The sequence below is a fragment of the Zeugodacus cucurbitae genome, chromosome 4 (assembly GCF_028554725.1).
Source record: "Zeugodacus cucurbitae isolate PBARC_wt_2022May chromosome 4, idZeuCucr1.2, whole genome shotgun sequence".
Lineage (NCBI taxonomy): Eukaryota > Metazoa > Arthropoda > Insecta > Diptera > Tephritidae > Zeugodacus > Zeugodacus cucurbitae.
Genome location: NC_071669.1, coordinates 23,543,286 through 23,566,851, shown reverse-complemented (window position 1 = coordinate 23,566,851; position 23,566 = coordinate 23,543,286). Strand labels below are relative to the sequence as shown.

At 33.7% G+C, this 23,566-nt stretch overlaps 1 protein-coding gene across 1 annotated transcript in view; it reads left to right on the top strand.

Moving 5' to 3' along the window:
• LOC105214763 (uncharacterized protein DDB_G0271670) overlaps positions 1-12,161 on the top strand; it is an 80,640-nt gene extending 68,479 nt beyond the window's left edge. Inside the window, exons 3-4 of the mRNA XM_011188369.3 lie at positions 1,396-1,638; positions 5,013-12,161. Of these exons, the coding sequence (XP_011186671.2) occupies positions 1,396-1,638; positions 5,013-6,233 (1,464 nt within the window). The 3' untranslated portion in view covers positions 6,234-12,161. The remainder of the gene's footprint in view (positions 1-1,395; positions 1,639-5,012) is intronic.
• The last annotated feature ends 11,405 nt before the right edge of the window (positions 12,162-23,566 follow it).

Here is a 23,566-nt window from a genome sequence, read left to right as displayed (position 1 = left end):
CCTTGACGTCTCAAAAAAATCCTCTAGCCATATATTGGTTCATCTAAAAGCAAAACCAAAAAAATATCATATATCAAGCTATTATCCTAAATTATTAACGAATTCTCTTTCTCATTTATAATCCAATTTACTAACTGTTGCGCTGTCAAGACACCCTCCACTCCAATCTTACAACTTTAACAGGTATGCCATGAATTGAAAAATATGGTGCCTCAGTAATTGAATTTGTGGTACAACACTTTCCAAATTAAATACCAATAAAATAGCAAGTTGAAAGACACGCGAAATTGAATTCAAAATTGCCACTCTCCATGAAAAGTCAAACATAAAAAAGAGCGAGCAGAGAAAAAAAGAAAGCAAACGTGAAAGTAAATGGTTTTCCAGAAACAATGCACTAGTGAAAATTGCGCTCGACAATGGCATTGTTTTGGCACAAATTGTTAAATGGAAGCCAGCTTGTTGTATAAGTATACCTATGTACATATAGTGGAATGTTTATTTACAAGGGTATGTTTGTTTATGGTATGACGGAGTACTGAGAAAATAAAGCAATTTTATAAAAGCCGCAATGAAATAAATCTATTTTATATTTTTGTAAGAATTTAACTGGCAAACGTTTAAGCGTTCTATTACCATTATTTCCAAATCTATTTTATGGTTAATTCTAAGACAATTATTTTGATTGGCGTAAACTGAGGAGTTCAGTTTTGTTTGATTCTTTTTCTTTTTGGCTGCTTAGATTACAGAAGAATGTTAAATTTTAGTTTTTGTTTGATTTCATTCTAAAAGTACATTAAAGTAGATTTACATTTTTATTTAGCTTTTCCGACAATTGCTCGATTAAAGCACTGATTTAGATCGATTTACAATAGAAAATATAAAACTAATTGTTCTAAATTTATTTTTAATCGAATACAAATCAAGTTGTAAATGGAATGCAACTCTGCGGGTTGTTGTCCACGTTGGAAATTTGGTTGTGTTCACCAATAAAATAGCAATCAGCTGATGATTCTACTTTCTTATGAACAGCAAAAACAAAAATGTATAACAGCTGATCATTAATTGAGTAGAAGGCTGTGCGAAGAGCAAAAACTAGTTTCTCAATTATAATCTTAATGTATTAAATTAATTTGGCTGTGCGAAAAGGCTATTAGACATTGCCATGACAAATGATTCCACTAAGCGAAACGGTCCACGATTTATACATACATATCTGACAAAATACTGCCAACATTTCCTCATATTTAAGGAAGTGTTCTATATTAAACTCAGTTGATAAAGATCAAAGATGCTACTTATTATTTTCAATATTCAGATTTTAGATATATATGTAAATAATCTATTAATACATGTTTAACCACTTATTTTTCAATTTTTTCGAAAACTTTCTTTCAGAAACAAGAAAAAAGACGCGAACTGCGTCTGAAGAGATTTTGGCGTTCACCAAAAACAACATCATCCGAAGATTCGACCGGCTATGAGAGCCCCACACGTACCAAGCCCGCAAATGACGCACAACGTTTCAATCATTTGCACTACACCAGCTTAGCGCAGAGTGCACCGGGTGGACCCGAAAATGGCACGGCCTACAACAAGCCGACTTGTTCGCTGCCACTGTTGCAAGTGTGGCCCAGTCAGGTGTGTATTTAAAGCTGTCAAATGTCGGCGTACGAAATTCTAAAGTCACGTGACGTTTGGTAAAAAGCAAATAGAGTAAAAGAGTTTTGGTTAAACTCTAGCTTACTTTAGTGTTAGGTTCATGACACAACACCACTTTTACTCCAGTCACAACTTATAGGCTACATAGTGTACTTCTGTTGTGCCATTGTTACTGTTATTGTTGTGTTGATTATTTTGTGGCTTACATTTACTATTATACAAATACCTATTGTACTTTCTGTTGTCTTCTTGGTTTGCCGTTGGTTTTGTGATGTGGTGTGTTGTGGTTAAAAATAAAAAACAAAAACCGAATAATGTACTCGTGTAGCCACATTTACGACAGGAGGGCTTCGTGCAGTTGCGACGTAACAGCGGCCCTGAGGGTCAACGGGTAGGCGTGCGCATTTAAACTAATTGCTTTACTCAATCTAACAAATTTGCCTACTTAAAAATCTATTTCGAACTAATATTTGTAAATTGCATGGTTTTTTAAATTATTTTGATACCCTCTACCCCTAACAAGGCGAAATGGGGGGTTTTGGCCCCTACTTTGCGCATTTGCTAATTTTTTAAAATATATAGCATAGTTTTTGTAAACTTTTTTACTAATAAAATAACAGATTTTGTAATTTGATACTATTTAATTGAGCTAATACTTGATAAAAATTTTTACTATAGAACTGAGTCGCTAGAAAAAAGTACTCTCCTACTAAAATGTATTGATCGGAATTAACCTTACTTCTCGCTATAAACCCTACACAACAAAATCCCTTAAGTATGTTGTATACACATTTTATAGTCGATGCAAAAAAAAGTGAAACGAAAGAAATGGAAAAAGTTGAAGTACATATGTATATGTAACCTCGATCCATGAGCATTGTACATTTGCAAAGGTCTTTCGATATTCAATTTTTAAGGCTTTCAGCTGCTGTATTTTTATAAGTTATCGGCGTTTTGATGATGCTGACTACTGAAAGAATGACTACGACGACAACAAAGGATGACTAGAAAAATACTGAATAAATTGTCGTGTAATTTGTTTTGATGACGTTAAGATTAACGAAGTATTATATCTAAGGAAGTTAAGTTAAAAAAAAAACATAAAATGTTCAATATTTTTGAGGAAGGTTGCAACAAGTTTAATAATTTGAATTCAATAACATTATGCTATTATTGGGTGATCCATTTCGTGGTTCCCTTCTTCTTTAAAGAAAAAAATACAGAAAATTCATATTTAATGGGTAATATTTATTATCATTCGAAAGAACATTCTTTGACATTAATTTTTTTAAGATTATATCTTTCAAATGATGGCCTACGTCTCAGATGGTCCATCTGTTGAGTCCAATTTTCTATGACTCGTTCACACGCGTGATGTTTTGCTCCAAGGCGGGATTATCCCCACAGGAAAATGTGTAACGGTGTGATATCACACGATCGCTTCAATATCAGGCATCAAATAGTTGGCTAGCATGGCGCGGTAACGATTGCCAATGACGGTTAAGTTCTCACCGGCATCAATTTTGAAGAAATATGGACCTATGATTCCACCCACAAACCATACAAAATCCTTGCTCTTTCTGGATGAAATGCCAACTCTGGAATCTCTTCAGGTTGCTCTTCGGTCCAAATGCGACAATTTTACTTGTTTACATACCCATTGAGGCAGAAATGGTCCTTATCGCTTAGCAGAATTTGGCTCGAAAACATAGGATTTTCTTGGAACTTTGCAAGAGCCCGTAAAATGAAGCGATGTCGCTTGGGATGGTCGAGCGGTTTCAGTTCTTATACAAACTGCATTTTTTACGCTTTCAATTTAAAATCTCGACGTAAATGTGTCAAGTATTACCATAACGAATGTCCACGGTCTTCGTGTACACTCTCAGCTACGGCTCCTATAGTTTTTCACTGCGTCCTATAATAAATGCTGGGTCTCAAGATGGGTGATGGTATTGCGAATGATACACTCAGTAGGTCGATTATGTTGACCATAAGTTGAGCGAAGCGCGTGAAACACATTCTTTACAGAAATTGAATTTTCGTAATAAAGTTGAACAATATTTAAACGTTTTTTAGGCGTAAGTCTTTCCATTAAGAAATGCCAAACAGTACTGAACAAAAATAATATGACGGCTTGACACGACTCACGCGTGATCTGTCAAAAAAAAAAGTATATTAGAAAAAGTACCTCCAAATGGATCACTCGATAGAATCTTGTTTAATGGTTTTGAGAATGTTTAAATATTGTAAATTTTTGGTGTTGCCACCTATTTCTAATTTTAACTTACATTGAATTAGTGTGTGTGATTGGCGTTGCAACCGTTTAGCCAGTTATAGCCGAATCGTCAATAGCGCGCCACTTCTCCGTTGCCAATGTTCTGAGGACCATAAATCTTGAACAAAATTTTCCTCTCGAAAACTCCTAGTGTCGTCTCATCTGATATTGACATCGTCCAAGCTTCTGCACCATAAAGCAGGACGGGAATAATGATCGGCTTGTAGAGTTTGATTTTGGTTCGACGAGAGAGGACGTTACTTTTCAATAGCCTACTCAGTCCAAAGTAGAATTAGTAGAGTATGTAAATATGGTTTTACGTTTATAACAATTTAACGAGTTTAAGAAAGAAGAAAGGGTTGCCACTAATTCGAAATTTTTTATTAAAATGTATAAGACAGAGACAAAAGATCTTAAAGGTTAAACGACTTTCAATTGAAAATATTGTTTAAAGACATAGAAAAGAGAAACCTGTGTTCAAGTCTCGACAAAAATAAAGTTAAATAAAAATATTCATTGCAATATGGGTCCTCATAAAATTCAACAGCTGTTCGTAGGCGTTTTAGATTTTATAAGTCCAGCAATTGATAAAAAATAATAAATGATTTTCTTCATAATCGTCGTTTCACTTTTTTGAAAGACTGTATATGACTATTATTTTGAATAATAAAACCGAATAAATTATCTAGATTTTTGCACAATTATTTAAAATAAATTTGGTTGCTTGCAATACATATACATTTTTAATTTGCAATTAATTCGGTCAGCTTAATTAATTTTAAAAACTCCCAACTAACAACAAAGCACCCAAAACTGTATATAAGCGTAAATAAATTAGTACACTAACAACAATACTCTACCTCACTTCTCACTCATTTTTAACAGTTTTTTATACTTTTTCGAGTTAAAGCATTTTTTGACTCATCACCATTTTGGGCCATATATTACTCACTTCCGGCCATTTTTTTATTGCACACACCCAACCACCCTAACTACCCTTCGATATTTACATAATTGTAAAGCAACAGTGTGTTGCAAGAACAAATAATGTGTAAATAATTATTACCTTTTCCACTAGGATTCGCCACGCGGCGAGGCGGATGGACAATCCTTCATCTTCCCTGTTATTGCCGAGACGAGTACGAGCAGCAGTAGCGGTGCCGGCAGCAGCAGTACGACTGGCGATAGCGCTGCTGCTGGCAGTTCGACTACCACCACGACCACCACCAGCGGCACTTCTGGCATCGGCAACAACAATCACAGCAATAGCAATAACTTAAGTAATGGCAATCATTTAACGCTCAGCAACTCCTGCTTAGGCGAACGGCGTCGCAGCTCGCTCTACTGTGATACTTTGCATGCGGGCGACTCCGGCATCGACTCGGTGCAAGCGTCGCCCTCACCCAACGCACTGCCGCCACCACCCGGTGCGTCACTGCTCGGTGGTGGCTTAGGTATTGGCAGCAACTCCTGCAATGTCTCACCCGCCACAACGCCAACACAGGGTTCACCGAATCTCTCATTGGGCGGTGCGCGTGCGGGTGCGCGTGCCAGCATCAGTGTGGGCGCGGCAAATTATCGACGCAAATCCAGTGCGCTACTACATCCTGATCACGCGCGCCTCTTTGCGTTGCGAATGAAACACGCTGCCGCTTTGGAACGCGCACAAACATCGCCGGATCAAACATCCATCGAAGATGCAACCGAGTTCCATGACAACGGGTTGGCAACGAATTTGCGTTTGTGCTCTGCGTCTTCGTCGACGACGTCGTCGCTGACCTCCGTCGCAGCGGTTAGCTTAGGCGGTGGCATGGGAGTGATCGGTGCAGCCGGCTCCTCCTCATCCTCCGCTGCAGCTGTGGCAGCATGTCTGGCTGCCAGCGCTGGTGCCGGTTCACAGCAGCGCGTCTCCGACCCATGGCTGCAGCCGCAATCGGATCGTGAACGTGATTCGCGCTACGAACGGCGTCGTTCCTCCACAATGACGGCGCGCTACTCACTCTTCGATGCATTGGATTTGGAGTATGTGTTGTTGCGTGCAGCGGCACGCGGTTCGGTCGGCCCATACTCACTAAGCGAATCTATACACAAACTGACATTTACACAATCGTTGGCGTTTCCGGCACTGGCACGCGGTCTCGCCACGAAACGGCGGCGTTCGCATACGCGTACCAGTTCGCGACCGCTAAACCCCAATGAGTCGGGTCTAAATACGTGTGCGAAAGTCGTTACCGCTGTCATTCTGGTGGGTATTTCGTTTATGGTGTTTCTGATTGTGTATAAATTTGTGCGGACGTGAGGTTTACTCCTGGCCCCGACAGATTTTCCCGTCACATATCAGCAAGCGAATGCGAATGCAAATGTATACACGTCGTTCGCAACGGGAAATGCTAGTGCCAGCAAAACACTGTCGGGGTTCAGGAGAGTATTGGGTCTGAAAGATCGAGATTAAATGCATAAATGTGAAAAAATAATCGTGTAAGGCGTATGCACTATTTTAAGCGTCTTATACATACATACATACTTAGTAATAAAAGTTGTGATAAAAAGTGTATCATAAAGTGTAAAACTTAGCGCAGAATGGCTGCGATACCTAGTAATGCTGGAATCATGCCATTTTGTCAAACAAATGGAGCTGACAGTAAAAAGCGTTTCAATTAAAAACAAAATTTGTAATTCAAAAACTTACACAAAATGCCTTTTTAAAATAGTATTTGCTACTTTTTAATACTCATAGCATTATCAACACCTAACTGTATGCATATACATACATATGTGTGTATGAAACTGCTGCTCGATTTAACTAAAAAAACTATCTAGCAGTCAATATTATTATTTTTTTTTTTAGTTTCTTTATTACGTTGCTAAAATATATTCATTTATTAATTTCATAAAATTTATTAATATTAGATATATTTTCTTCTCTTTTTTATTTATGTTCCTCTGTTACGCAAATCACCCACATTCGAAAATAATTTTGAGTGCAATCCATTGTGAAATAAATTTTTTGGGCAGTACAAAGTCAGTTAAAAGAGTGAGGTTAATTTCCTAATTAATTAAATTTAATAAATAATAGTGTGAAGAAAAACCCCTATAAAGTTAGAGACAACCCCTCTTGATATTTTTGAGATTTTCAGGGCCTGTTCTTAAAGGGTTGTGCTTTTTAAGGTTTAAAAATAGAAGAACTAAAGGGGTTTTCAGTAAGAGCGTTGCAAAAGTTTTTTAAATAAATATGGAACTCCATTTTTTTGCATGGTCACCATGGGTAAGCTTGCAGAAGTCCAGTTCTCCAGCATAAATCGGCCAATACTGCCGACTTCACCTTCGAAATTCGTACGAAGTTCATCAATCGACGCTGGCTTTGGCACCGACCATAGACTTGAAGTAGCCCCACAGGAAATAGTCTAGCAGCGTCAAATCGCACGACCGAGGCGGCCAATTGACTTACCCATTTCGTGAGATAACATGTTCACCAAAATTGATTTTCAATAAATCAAGGACTGGCTCCGAATTTCGGTTGTAAATTTTGACAAATTCGACTCGTTGTTGAACCGTATATCTTTCCATGATGCCAAAAATTACTAAAGAGAAATGTCAAAAGAGCGGGAAAAAATATAGCGTCGTTTGCTGTCCCTATCAGTCTACTAGAGGACTGTAGCGTCCTATTGTAAACCCCTTTATAAAAGCTATTCAGGTATAAGCCTTATTTGAATATGATTTATTTATTCCGGCAATTCAATAATAAGGAAATACATCTTATTTCTATATAGCCTATTTTCGCACTGGAGTTAATTGAACAATTAACCGACCATTGCTTGAGTTAGAACGATATACCATAGAAACAAAAACATTTATTTTACTACATTAATTTTTAATCGAGTTGGAATTGGAATGCAACGCTGTAGATTGTTGTCCACGCTGTAAATTTGGCTGTGTCTATTGATAAAATAGCAATGGGCTGATGAAACTTACCAACTGCTTATGAACAGCAAAAACAAAAATGTTTAGCAGCTGATCAGCTGAGTAGCCGGCAGTGCAAAAGGCAATTGGGTGTGTAAATGGCTATTACAAAAATTAATAATAAAATGTTAAAGTTTTCTTTATTCATAATTACTGCATTGTTACAGGTGAAAGGTGTAGCGAACGTTATAGCAACAGTTCCCTTAATCATTCACAGTATTCGACTCTAGGAATTACAATTTGTCCAGCAATTTTCGGTCAATAGTGAAACCCGAACATAAATATTATTCTTGCCCTTATGGGTTTACCGAATGCATTATTAATGATCCGTCAAGTATGTAAACATTTTCCATGAATAACTTAAAGTTACTTAAATCATTTGAAAGTTGCCCACTTGAGAGTGGAGCGATTTATTAATTTATGTCAGACAATCGCTATGTAATTGGACTCACTTTTGAAATGGTATATTTTCTGACGGTGTCTCTTGAGTATCGGTAAAGGAACAGACAATCTTCATAAAATCCAATGTATCTGAAATTAATATTTCCAACCTGTTCTATGAATGAACATATTTTGCAAATGAATACCATATATCAGTAATCTTCTAAAAGTATAAAATTCAAATATATAGCAAGCACTATCATTTCTTATTAATTTATACATTGATTAAATATTATTTAATTCTCAAATATTTTGCATTGAAATATTATTTGCTTTTTCCAATTAACATTTCTACTCTAAAAGTGCCTATTTATCTAACAATCTTTACTCAAGCTTCGAATTTAATCAGAAAAGAAATATTTATAAAATGTATAAAAAAAGTAAAAAATGCTTCAACTTTAAAACATTTTAGATTAATACTTGTATTTATAACTTTTTTACCATAACAAAAATATATTATAAAATGAGGCGTTAATTGAATATCAACAGTGGAAATTTGAGCATTGGAAATTCAATGTGAAAAAAAATTAAGAAAATCACTTTCTTGTTCCATATTTATTTTCATAAATTTATAGTAATGTGGTATTTGTATACTTTAGAGGTTTTTAGCTTATACCATGTTCAAAAAGAGCTATTTGGAAGCTTTAACTCAATTCGTTGAGATCGTTAAGTATTTTTTGATGAGGTAATTATAGAGTTATTTCGGTACTTAATGCGTTAATTGACTTCATCTTCAAACAGAAATATTTAAATGTTCCGATTAATTCAATTAAGTTTCGACTGCAATCTGATTAAATGTAGAAGATGAGGCTAACTAAACGAGGTAACAGCTATAACTCTTAACTATACGAACTTCTAAGATCCTTTTAATAAAAAAAAAAATAATAGAGGAAGTAATCAAAATTTGTGTAATGTTTTATTATTGATTTGAAGATTTTAGATTCACGAAGGTTCATTTAAGTTCAAAGCAAAACTTTACACCAATTTATTGTCAATTAAATACTAATTTCGTAGTTAATTGTTTTACTGTGTGGTTGAATTGAGAAAAATTAAGATATAAATTACCACATCATATAAATTACCCAATTAAAAGTCTACTTGAACGTGGTATTTTTTTAAAATAAATTTTTCAAAATAATACTAACTTATGAAAAATACAATAATTTCTCAAATAATTAAGTCGATAATTGGTAAATCTTTTGAATTAAATTTATAGTTAAAGTTAAAAAAAAATATATAAAATATTAAATGAAAAGGCCAAAACCAACAAAACCTTCTAATATGACAACCAATAAATTAACTCAATTAGTGAGCAGTAAATGCTAGAAGCACTGAAATGCAACAAAAATATCAATAATACAAAAACATGACAAGTAATATTAAATCGAACATATGCTGTGGCAGAGACAAGAAACTGTTTAAGTAATAAGAGATACGTAAATACATAGTCAAGTAGTAGGTATGTATGTTGTGTTAAGTGCAAAATTGCATATTTAATACTAAGCAGACACATTAAGGCATTGGATTTGTTGCATGTATGTCGCTAAGTATTAGAAATGTGTGTGAACAGTTGATAATTGTCATGCAATTAATATGATGTTATGCTGCACCATTGATACATTAGATAGTTATGAAAATGCTGGTTGAGATTCTAAAGTATTCTTCTAAAACTAAATGCCTTTACTTAAACATAAAACAAAAACAAGTACTACAAAAAACATTTCGGCTTTGCTACAAACACATAGTACATATATAAATTGAAATACACATATTTATAGCTACAATTAGTACGAGTACTATATTTAATTAAGTGTAATAATAAAGCTTACAATTTTTATTATGATAAAATATATGTATTATAAATTGTGGATTTCGTTGCATCGAAGAATAGTTAAGAAGCTGCTTATTTCACAGATATATATAGGGATATATTGTATATAGTTTGGCGCACAAATATCATTCTGATATGAATGAGACAAATTACAAATCTAAAATATTTTCTGTTTTACTTGTACTTGATAGCTCTGTTCGTATAATTATTACATGGCGTATCAGAAAAAGTTACTTTTACATTTTTTCAATAAACAATTCTATTAAGCAATTTGTACAGTGTGTAACAGCTTTTATGTTAACATATAAACTTGTAATCACTAAATAATAAACAGCAATTTTTTATCCTTTGTTTTATAAAATGTTACCTCTTAAAATAATCGGTACTTCTTTTCACATACTTGGCGGTGAATGAGGACAAGACGAAATATCTCTTGTCATCAAACAAACAGTCAGCGCACTCGCGTCTTGGCTCTCACGTCACTGTTGACAGCCATAAATTTGAAGTAGTAGATAGTTTCATATATCTGGGAACCAGTATCAACAACACCAACAATGACAGCCTCGAAATCCAGCGCAGAATCACTCTTGCCAACAGGTGCTACTTTGGACTGAGTAGGCAGTTGAACAGTAAAGTTCTCTCTCGACGAGAAAAAACGTGACTATTTTACCCAAAGAAAAAAGTTATGAAGAATAGATCAGAAAAAGTGATATATTCACTATCCCCAACACAGCCACCAAAAAAAATGTGCAGCCCTACTATGTGTACTTTATGTTTTTGGGGTCGTTGGATCCGAATCCGAAGTAAATTAATTTAACCCCATAAAACCAATACGGCGTACAGCTTTTGTAAAAATTCTTAGCGGGAGTTTTCGGGGTCCCAGATTACAAATCCGGTGTGGGTTTTTCAAAATTCAAAATTGCGGATCCAATACAGCGGACACTTTTTTGAAAAATTCATCGGCTTGAAACTCGTTACTCGGGAGTTTTTGAGATTGCTGAGTCCAAATCCGAGGTCTATTTGATCTCATCAATCAGGATTTTTTTCTAACCTCAAAATAGTTAACGGGTTTTTGTGTCATTAATTTTTTTAAAACATTGGTGGATTTGCATGAATTTCTAATGGTTCTCTTTTATTGAGCTATAACGAGTTCTTTGCTGTTCAAAAAATCTCTGTAATGTTTTGACCTTAGAAATTCTAGGAAATATCGTCTATAAATACTCGAAACATTTATTTTTAATCTAGAGCTTTGTGAAACTGTTTCATAAGACCTCGTTCCTTAGCCCCAAAAAAAAGTTAAGTTTTAAGATGGGCGAAATCGGTTCACAACCATGCCTACTTTCTATATACCAGAACTTTGAAGTTGATCTGAATCGTACTGCCACTCATAACTAATGTCGTTCAGAAATATTTGCATATTTCCATCATTTTCTCTTATTACAGTCAGAGCTATAGAAATCGGAGCATAAACTTTGATATGAGAAAATGGAAAATTGTGACTTCGTGCTATTATTGTTACCCAAAAGATATCTCTTTAAGTTTTACGGCTTTTAAATCATGGTAAATAGGTTGTTGTAACCGACACGAAATTTAGGCTATTGAATCGATTATCTCACTAATATACTTGATATAGCACGATTTTGCGATACATATGTCTGTATACCATAAGCTACGATATTTTTATTATTATTCATATTAGAAAGATATTTATATGCCAACTTGAATACTAGATTTTAGTTGAACATGTGCTGTTAAGTAAAATAAGTATAATGAAAAAATTAAAAAAATAATAATCTTTGATAAATATTCAAAAACAGTAAATATTGTAGTTGTAATTTTTAAACAAGCTTATTTAGCTATAACTTAACATAACATAACATATGGAGTTAACTAAGAGGTTTAAGTTAAATGAAATAAACTTATATTGAAATGAAGTACTTAAGTAATGATTACAATCAGCAGTCAACATGATAACTAAATGACGTAAGAGGAATACACTTAACTAAAGTAAACTACATAGTAAATAACTTATGTGCATAAAAGGTATGTAGATATTATATACAAGTATTAACAAATAATTAAAACTAAAATTAATTAAGTCGACATTTTTGCATACAAAACATGCCAGCGAGATGAAGTACAGCCGAAAACATTAACGCCTTTACACAATTTCTTAAAATACCCCTAACCTTAGTATAATATATATATTTACTTTCATAAAATTGTATATGTTACCCAAGTCAACATAGAATACCTTAATATTTATCCAAAAAAATAAACATTAAATACGCTAATGAAAACACATCCAAAATAATAAAGAAATAAAAACTTGATATGAAAATTGAAAACAAAAATATTTTTGTTTTACTAAAATAGTGTGTGACTTAAAAGATATATTCCAACCCAATCTTCTAAGACATTTGTGAGATTTTTTGGTTCTGTTTCACAAAGGTTTACGCTATATTGGTTGAAACAGATAATATCAGCTATTGACACCTCTAAGTGGTTCAATTGACGAGTAATGATTGTCTTTGCTTCCAACCCCAAAATTGTGTGATTTGTTTTAGTTAATACAGCTTCATGCACCTCCTCCTTCAATATTCAACAGACTTCACATTCATTCGGCAGACCCAACGAAATAACTTAAATTGACTTAAGCCGACTTATGAACTATGTAATGGAGTCCAAGCACTTTGTCGAATTGTAATTATCTTTTCGCGCAGGAATTAATCAATTAGACGGACTTTGCACGATTAAAGCGCTTATTTCGACTAATTTATCATAAAAAGAAAAATTTTGTTTTACTACATTAATTTTTAATCAAGTACAAATCGAGTTAAAACAGGAATGCATCTCTGCGGGTTATTGTCTGCGCTGTACATTTGACTATGTCGATTGATAAAATAGCATAGCTGATGAAACTTAACTTCTTATGAGCAGTAAAATCAAAAATGTACTTATAAGAACTGATCGTTAATCGAGTAGGCGGCTATGCGAAAAGCCAAACGTGGTTTCTCAATTATAATCTTTATGAATTTCATTAATTTGACTGTGCGAAAAGGAAATTTTGAACTGTGAGGAGATTTGGGTGCCACAAAGCACAATTGAGAATATCCTTTATTTTCATTGATGGAGCACACGAAACAAATTCAACTCAATAAAATCAATTGGAGGATAATCTTAATGGGAGTGTTTTCTTAGAACGTCAAATGTGAACAAATTATTTACGAATAAATAATATTCTTACATTCAATACTGTAAATCATCTTTAAAAGTAAGCTAAAACGTCATAATTTTATATGAGGAGTCCACAAATCATCATCATAGCCACAAGTATACTTTCATCATGGATAAATGCCTTTTCTGCTGATTTGATTACACTTCAAAATACCGTTATATCCCGTCAAAGGTAAACACTTGTTCAAGCATGTGAGTGAAAGAGTATGCATCCACATTCACGTTAAATATATTTTTACACAGAAACTGTATATTTAGATGAACTTGCTTTTAAGGTCAGAAGGGAGACCAGCAACAGAAAACCGACTCCGACTTGACTACGTTGCGCCAGTCAGACAGCGTTAACGTCAATGCCACAAATCGTTGGATAAGCAATTGCAGGCTGAGTCGCTGCCAGCCTGCTCCGGCTGGCATGACATCCGCACTGCATCACGTGGACAGCGCTGTCAGCGGCAATGAGTAGTGCATTTGCAACGTGCAACATGAATGGCGTGCGGCAATAAACAAAAGAATGATGAATCTACCGCAATACCCGCAACACAGATTTGTGGGATACAATATCCGGCGCTGACATCCTTGAAACTAAAAATAAAACTCACGAGCGCATGAGTACAGGTGCTGCCGCTGGGGTGGTGGTAGGCTGAAATGCGGCAGAAACACACACAAACGCATTTGGCTGAATGGAAAGGAAATATTTTTAATGGCACATATTTTTATTTCCAATGAAACGCTTGGCGTGTGTGCGCCTCTCAGCGTCTTTACATATGTATGTATATCCTCATGCATACATTCATTTATGTAGGTATAAAAATGCATTTATGTATATGCTTCAATCAAATATTCTTGTGTGTTACATTCACTTCCTCGTATAAAAATATAAAAATGTAAAAAATGCAAAAGTAGCGTGCATTTCTAAGGGTTAAATTATTTTGTATTATACACATGAAATGGTTAAGCTCTTCTTAGTTCTTAAATAATATATTTAGCATTTCAACTTGGGAGCTATTTAAATCTTAATTGCTATTTATGCCGCTAAAAGCGTGCGTATGGGAATATTTGTTGGTACTTGCGGGCAAGAATAAAAACCGCACAGTGGTACAGTAGCATATATTTTGCAATTAAATTAAATGAAGCTTTTGGTAATTAGTATTTTTATAGAACAAGAGAAACTTTTTCCTTTTCTTTTTGTTTATCAAGTTGATAGTATTTTCTTGATTTCATTAAAACCCAGCGTCAAAAATTATAAACAAACTTCCAAGTATAGATACTTTTTTCAATAGCTCTTATTGACCGATCATGCGTGTGTCGTATCAAGCTGTACCCGCTTGGGCCTTGGAGCAAAACATTACGCATGTCATTCGCCAATTATTACTCAAAATTCTCCAACGAGTCATCGTAAATTGAACTCGACGGATGGACCATTGAGATGTAGCCGCGGTCAACATTTAAAAGAGATAATCTTCCAAAAATAAATGCAAAAGAATAATTTTTCGAATAATAATAAACATTCCCCTTTAAATTTGTATTTTCTGTGTTTTATCTTTAAAAAAGAAGAGAACCTTGAAATAAATCACCCTTTATAAAAAGAGTTTTTAAACAATAACTGAATCTTAACCGATCTATTTTAATATGTAATATTAATATCCACAACATCGTCATTAGTTTAATATCATCTAATAAAAGTTACACAAAATTCTATTTTTATCCCATTTTCCCGACCTTTCTGTATCCCTTGTTTCATAACCATTCGACTTTCCAAATAGTAGCATGACTGATTTTCACTGTAACCTATGCATATACCTTAAAATTTTACTTATTTTTATAACCTCGCAACAAAGTTCACATAACGGTAGTTTGTGTCACCCAGAACTAAAATACTAGGGTTATATATACCAAAGTAATCAGATTGACGAGAGCAGTTCATATCCGGATGTCTGTCTTTCCGATCGTCCGTTCGTCTGTGCAAGCGTCTGGGCGAAATCGGTTCTCTACCACGCCTACTTTACCATATATACCAGAACTGCCGATGTCGGACCATAACATTTCAAGGCCCCATAATACGAACATGAGGTCCTCAGAGCTTCTAATATATACGAAAATTTGTATATAAATATACAAAAGTCTATCAAATATTTTGAAGAAATTCAGAGGGAATATTTTTCTTCTAATAATATGTCTCCGTGCCAAAAATGAGCGGAATCGGGTTATAACTTCCCCTAACTCCCATATACCCAATTAATATGGGGTAAAAAAAACCCTAATGGGTTTTCAAACTTTCAATGGATTTTATATCTTATATCATATATATATATGCCGAGTATGTGAGTCAAAATGTGTGTTATATTAATCAAATTAAATAAATAAATTGCGAGAGTATAAAATGTTCCGTTACACCCGAACTTAGCCCTTCCTTAAATGTTGTTTAAAAATTTGAAATTGTAATTAAACTATGCTGGACAACCTCGCATGAAAATGATTCTTTGGCATAAATCTCAATTGCACTTTATGAAGTATTAATAACTGCATGCTTTATTCCGTTATGCACACCTTAAAAGTATACTTCTTTTTCTTAACAAGTTAGTCACTTTTACTAACCGATTTAAAATATTTCCAATTTCATTTTTTTACACGTGAAGACGGGAGAGAAACTAATAATGACAGTTTTTGCGGAAACTTCGAAATTGAGATTTATCAAGTATTACTAAAATATACGCTTACCCTAAAAGTATGCTTCTTTATACAACATATTTGCCAATTTCGGATATTATTCGAAATGGTAGTTTATGAAGTTTCATATAATATTTATTATTACTATTATTTGTACCCAGAGTTAACTTTCTAATTCATAAACTTACTGTCTTAATTTATACCTACGTCTATTAATCCATAAATTTATAAGATAAATTGATGAATGTAGGTGAGTATGAAGCAACTCATTGTAATTTAATATTAAAATGAGTAAAGTGAGCTCAAGGTATCGCACTTAAAATCTATATATATAATAATTGGTTGATCTTATATTGTATATATTTATACAATATTGACCAGTGAGCGATTTAATAGTAAAATCGAGTGGTATTTTCACTAATATATTACTATTCGGTATCAAAAATTGATTTATTCTTCTATATTGCAGCAAAGACTCGTAAGGTCTAGTGAAACATTTTTATGGGAATCTTATGTATCCAAAATTTTAAATACAGAATTAATCTATCTGGCAACACGTCAAACTGTGAAGTTTAATTTTTTCTCGGTTCTTGAATTTTTGCTTAAATTTATTAATATAATTAAAGAAAGTTTTACTTTTAATAAGTGTAATCTAAAGCTAAGTATTTGTGCTAATTTGCTTTTGTGTTATATTTAAATTTTAATTGTATTTTAACTATTTTCTTAAATTCTGGTGCCGAGTCTTTTAAATCATTTGTTGTTGTTATCAATTATTAATTTTATTTCCTACTTTGCAATTGTTTGTGCGATTGCATATTGTTTTTGTTTTAATTTGCTCTTTTTCTTTTGATTCGTCTTTTTTTTCTTTCATTTTTGCTCACAGCTGTTTGCGTGTTATTTTTAAGTGGCTCAGTGCTTCTCAAACTGCTCACTATTATATTGGTTGTGATCTCGGCTAATTCAGTATAACTATTATTGTTTTTCTATTTACTATTATATCATATTTTAATTTTTATTATTATTTACTATTCTGTTTTTTCCTTCAATTTAAATTTTTTTTTTTTTTTTTTTTTCATAATGACTTGCAATTTTCCGAATTGTACTATTAAAGGCGATTCTGATCGTTTTGTTTCTTGTTGGCTTTGTGACGGGCTTGCCCATCTTAAATGTGCTGGATTGACAGGTAGAATCTTAGATTCTATTCTCGATGGAAAGGGTCTGCGCTGGTCGTGCTTAAAGTGTAGACCGACAGATATTGAATTATTTAAAGTTTTTAAACAGGCGCGCAATAATTTTAAAGAAATCGGTCGAGAACTTCAAAACCTTACAGAAAAATTTAAGCATTATGAAGTGTTGTTTCAATCATTTAAATGCCTAAATGATCAAGATGATAATGCTAAGCCTTCATCAAAACGTAAACGTCCGTCTAATGAAGAACCTGCCACTTTGTGCGTAAAAAGTATGTCACCGGTGAAATTAGACCTTAATAATCTCTCATCTCCTTGCCCTCAGGGAGAGAAGCCTTCCTCTACAAAAGTGCTTAATCCTCCGAAAACAAATAACGATAACCTTAAGCGGAAAACTATTCAGGATCCGCCTCCTATTAACTCTGAGTTTGTGGCAAAAAATTTGGTAGTAATACCTCAACGAAAATCAATTTTCGTTTCGAGATTCGCTTCGGATACCACAATCGAAGATATAAAGTTTTACATCTCGTCGAAATTAAAAATTAACGATATTGATATTGATGTCAGAAAATTTAACTTTAAATACGAAAGAAACATATCTTCTTTCAAGATTGGCGTTTCAGCTGTTAATTTTCAATTGCTACTTGATGAATCATTTTGGCCACCTGGTGCTTTCGTGCGCGAATTCTAGCAAAAGCAACAAAAACAAACTGTAATTGCTCATATTCCAAAAAATGCCGCGGATTCAAAAAACTAATTATAAAAAATTCATTACAAATTCACTATCAAAATGTAAGGGGTTTAAATACAAAATTAAAAGAATTGTATTTGAACAGCACTAATTGTAATTTTAAGGTCATCGCTTTTACTTAAACTTGGCTTAAACCTCATATCTTTGATAACGAAATATTAAATAGTGAATTTCAAATCTTTAGATGCGATCGACTGAACAGAGTCGGGGGGGGGGGGGGGGGTGTACTATTTGCTGTGCATTCTTCAATTCCATCTGAAGAAGTAGAAGTTCCTCATGCGGACTTTATTGAATTTAAGTGCATACGAATTTGTATTAATAAATGTTCTATTTATCTAACTTTATCTTATATTCTTTCTTTTGCAAAAACTGAATCTTCTTGGTTTTCAACCAAGACTTCTTGAATGGGTATCCTCATATCTTACTAACAGAAAACAACAAGTTTTATTTAATAATACGTTATCCGATTCAATTAGTGTCACTTCAGGGGTTCCACAGGGTAGTCATCTCGGCTTGATTCTGTTCTTGTTGTTCATCAATGATATACCTTCAGTAATTAAGTTTTCAGAAATTTTATTATATGCGGATGATGTAAAACTTTTTAAATCATATACTTCTCATAAAGAAAGGACTGAGTTGCAATCGGATTTAAATAATTTAGTTACTTGGTGTCACAAAAATGATATGCCACTGAATCTTAAAAAATGTAAAACGATGTGCTTTTCCCGTAGAACTGTTGATCTTTCCCCCTATGTAATAAATAACTTCAGTTTAGAGCAAGTTTTCAGCTTTGTTGATTTAGGAGTTAATATGGACCCTAAACTAAATTTTAATTCTCATGTAAATTCAATTGTCTTAAAAGCTAAAGGTGCTCTTAGCTTTGTTAAACGTTGGTCTAAAGAATTTAGTGATCCGTATATTACTAAAATTCTTTTTACAACATTGGTAAGGCCTATATTGGAGTATGGTTCTGTGGTATGGAATCCTAGCTATCAATCCCATTCTGATAAGCTTGAGTCCGTTCAAAAACAATTTTTACTTTTTGCTTTAGGCCACTTACATTGGGATTCAAGATTGAATCTTCCCCCGTATACTAGTCGTTTAAAACTTATAAGTCTTCCCACACTCACTAGTCGCAGAGAAATGCTAGGTATAATTTTCCTAGTAAAACTATTGAATGGCTTAGTTTGTAGTTCATTCCTTTTGTCTGATATTAAGTTTAATGTCCCATTGCGTTCATCCAGGCAGTTTAGACCATTATTTCTAAAATCTTCTACAACAAATTTTGAGTTAAATGAACCATTCTGCCGAATATGTCATGATTTGAATTCGCATTCCAGCACATTTGATCCATCTGACTCAATATTTAGCATCAAAAAAACTATTTTGTCTTCTCTTAATAAATAATATTCAGAAATTTTTAACTTTTTGTTTTTATATATTTTTAAATCTCAGCTGTTGAAATGTTTCTTTCTGTAGCTGAGCAGTTTGAGAACCGGACGCTTAAAAATCTCTTGCCTTTCTAGACTCGGCAAATTCCGCTCGTATGCGGACTGCGCCCCACGCGTCGGTTGGGCGGGAGGAGGGTAATCGTTTGGGTTAATAATAATAATCTACAGAGAAAATCGCTTAAAAAATATATATGTATTGTAAAGAGAAAAACTTGAATAGTGTCAATTTTTCAGTTTGTCGTTCAAAAATATCCTCTGTTGTTAAACAAGCTATGTATTTTCTAAAAGTAGCTCACTTAACAGATTCAAAACAAAATTTTCAAATTTTACAAAAATCCTCAAGTGCGTAAATGAATAACATACAAATGTATAAACAAGTATATATACACACACACATAACTTTTTGCCACTGAATTTAGTTGGCTTAACGCATCACTCATGCTTTGCATATTCCACACACTCTGTTTTTAATTATGTATGTATGTATGTGTGCTAATAAAAATCAGAAAGTTAACCAGACAAGCAGCGCACTGCTGACATGACTACATTTGTATACAAGCAATGAAAACAACAACAAAGCGTATAATGTAAGAAACACAAACGAGCAACATGAAAAACATGAAAAACACATCACCAAACCAAATTTGTCTGTATGTACTTGCAACCATAAAAACCTAAATAAACGTTATTAAGTTTTATGCCGGTTCACGCTTGTTTGTAATATTAAAGCGGTAGGAAGCAAATGCCTGTATAAATATTCTAGTCATTTGCATTTGTATGAAATGTTGCGTATACGCAGTGTAGTACAGTATTTTTGTTTCGAGAAAAGGTGTTACAACAGTAGCTAATATTAACAAATATTTGACTCTTTTGCATTTAATTTAGAGTATACTTTCCTTTCATGATTTTCTAATCAAAAGAAAATTAATATTTGAAGTAAAATGATACTTTTTGAAAACGACGTTAGGTTGAGAATTTGTTTGTAAGTTTGAATTTTGGAAAAATGCGAAAATAAATTTATGATATTTGATTTTCTATTGTGTCTTTTCTCCGTTTGATCTAGCCGAGATAGTAATATTCCCTTGTAACTATTATATTTCTACTAACGCAAAATCATAATTTTTCACTCTATTCTTTATCAATTAAGTACCTCTCTCCTACAATAAAGGCATTCTTCATCGAAAAAAACTTAAAATAAAACCAATTTTTTATAGAAATACTTGGTAAGTATAGATATCCCATGCTCGAAAATTCTCAGATAATACAGTTAGCAATAGACTCAGGACTGAATGTATCTTTTTTAATTTCTCTGTCTGTATATCGATCCATATTTTAATATACTATTGTCTCGTACATTAAAATTACAATTGAGAAACCGGTTTTTGCCTTTCGCACAGCCGACTACTCGATTAACGATCAGTTGTTATTCATTTTATTTACTGTTCATAAAAAGTTGTTAAGTTTTATCAGCTGATTGCTTTTTTATCAATCAACAATGCCAAATGTACAGCGTGAGTTGCATTCCATTTCAACTCATGTACAGCGTGAGTTGCATTCCAATTTCAACTCGATTTGTATTCGATTAAAAATTAATGTAGTAAAATATAAGAAGATTTTTCTTTTGTATGATAAATCGATCTAAATCAGCGCTTTAATCGAGCAAAGGTTAATTGAACAATTAACTTCTGTGCGAAAGGGCTATGAGGATCTTTTGTATATATTTAATATTTTTATCGTCAAAAGCAATAAGTGGAATTATGGTTATAAAATTTACAATTAATTAAAATATAAATAAATCATTTAATAAATCATATAAAAGACTAAGCAAACTGTGTTCAAAGTTTCTATAGGTTTATAATTTATATTAAAGAGGATTTTACGAAACTTTTAATACTCTTATGTAGCAGTGATGATACTTATGTGAAATATTACCTATCATTATGTGGATCGAGTTTTAAAATCCCTTTAGAGTAAAATATATAATTATCGAAAAAGTTTTTAATAGCGGTCGCTCGTCCGTGGTCGATAATGTTATATATTTTCCCCTAAAAAGCGTAACACAAGGGTACTATTTACCAGCTAACCTTAGGGCCTTATATGTACTGCTTTAAGCGGAGTAACTCTGCAAAATAACGAAGCTCTGCAACGGAGTAAGCACCATATTATTATTATTGTATTATATTTACAAATTTTGTTATGTCTCTTCTAACGATATAATCATCACAAAGAACCGCGGTTTTCCAAAGGACGCGCACGTGTTGACGCTAATGTGCGGTAATAAATCCTTCGACTTTTTCGGCAAATGCATACATATGTATATGTACTGTATGTATATTAGAGTGGGTCAAAAGTTATTGTCATAACCATAATTCGTCATAATTCATATTGTCGTCATAATTCGCGCGGTCCTCACAATAAGAAGTCAGGCGAGTAAAAATCTAAAAAAACATATTCGTCAAAATTCGCGCGGTCCTCACAATAAGAAGCCAGGCGAGTAAAAACTGGTGATCTATATGGCTAGTTCTTGAAAGAGATAACTCCTTTTGACATCAGACATCAAGGAAATGTTTGTTACAAAACATTATAGCAAACATCAAGAAGAGTCGCTGCAGAAGAGGAGCGGTGAGCTTTTTTATGAATGGACCAAAGTTAGCGGGTAGGAGTTTACTGTCGGGAACTTCTCATTTTTCAAACCGCTACCATAAAAGTTGGACCGGATTTATTTCTGCTGAGCTATCTATCACCACTAATCTCTTGTAATTCACTGCTGGATAGATGGGTCTCAGATGAACTGAGCAAGCGTTGGATAGTCAAATGTACTTGCTCTGTCGCAAGATCCCTCTGGCCCAAGGTATATATTTTCTTAGTTATAAAGGTTCTATCGTCCGATCGGGATGCCCGCTGTAAAACTAAAAATTTTATCAATATTTCTGTAATGTCCTGGCTTTGAGAGTTCTATACAAAAATTTCTTGGATCTCAAAAAATTACCTCTCGAATTAACGGAAAGCATAAAAATTGTTTAATTTTCAATTCCACGAAAAGGTTTGCCCACCCTAATGTGTATACTCCCAATGAAAATATCTCTCATGTTTATAAGCTTCAAATAGGTGTTCGCTTTCAATTTGACGGCAACACCTTTGCTACCATATTTTGTTACGCAATATTAACGACGCCAAATTTTCCGTTGTCAGCACAGCAGGTCGCCGCGAAGCTCATATGTTTTTAATTAAATCTAATTTAAAATGCAAATTAGTCTTGCACGTACATATTTATGTACATATTGCTAACTCACATAACTGTATAGTAGTATGTTAGTATGGTTCCGAGTAAGTTTCTTAGTTTGCTCGCTGAGGCATGTGACTATGTGTAGCACATAATTGGCGGTGCTACCATCTGCAACACATTCACAGTCGCTTAAAGATTAATTAGCGGCACTCAATTTACTGTTGTTCACACGAGTAATGGTAAAAGTAGCATAAATTCCATGTATCAGCGTTCTTTGGTGTCTGCTGGAGAAAACCACCGCGCCATGTTGTGCTATGCGGCGCATGTTATGTCAATAATTATGGTGTGATGCGAAATTTGGCAGTAGCAAATTCATATTAATTGGCAGAGTCACATTAATTTTCCGGTTGAGAGGATTTACGTTGCATTTTGGGAATAACTTGCAATGAAATCATTCGAAATAGTTGTTTTAGCGTAAAGCAAAAGTAAATAAACCTGAACGAAAATAGAACTCGAATGATGCATGATACAGAAGGAATGCGTTCAAAAGCATTTTAATTTCCCAGCGGAGAGACAGACATTTTCAGACACGTGTATGTTCTTAGCGCGAGCGCCTGTTTTGGTAGTTATTTTAAATATACTTTTCTAGCTGAGCAACGTTTGTAGAAATTTAAGAGTGTTTAATGTTTTAAGGAAAATCGTTGATATGACTTTTCCTTTTATAGACTAATAATACAAATTAGCACATGGAACTTAAAATTACGTTACTTGGGAAGTGGGCATGGCTGTGGCTGGATTCTATTTCACAAAATGTGCCTAACGGAATATAATTACCATCATTATAAATAAGACATATTTCTTTCTAGCCTCCAGATTCTGAA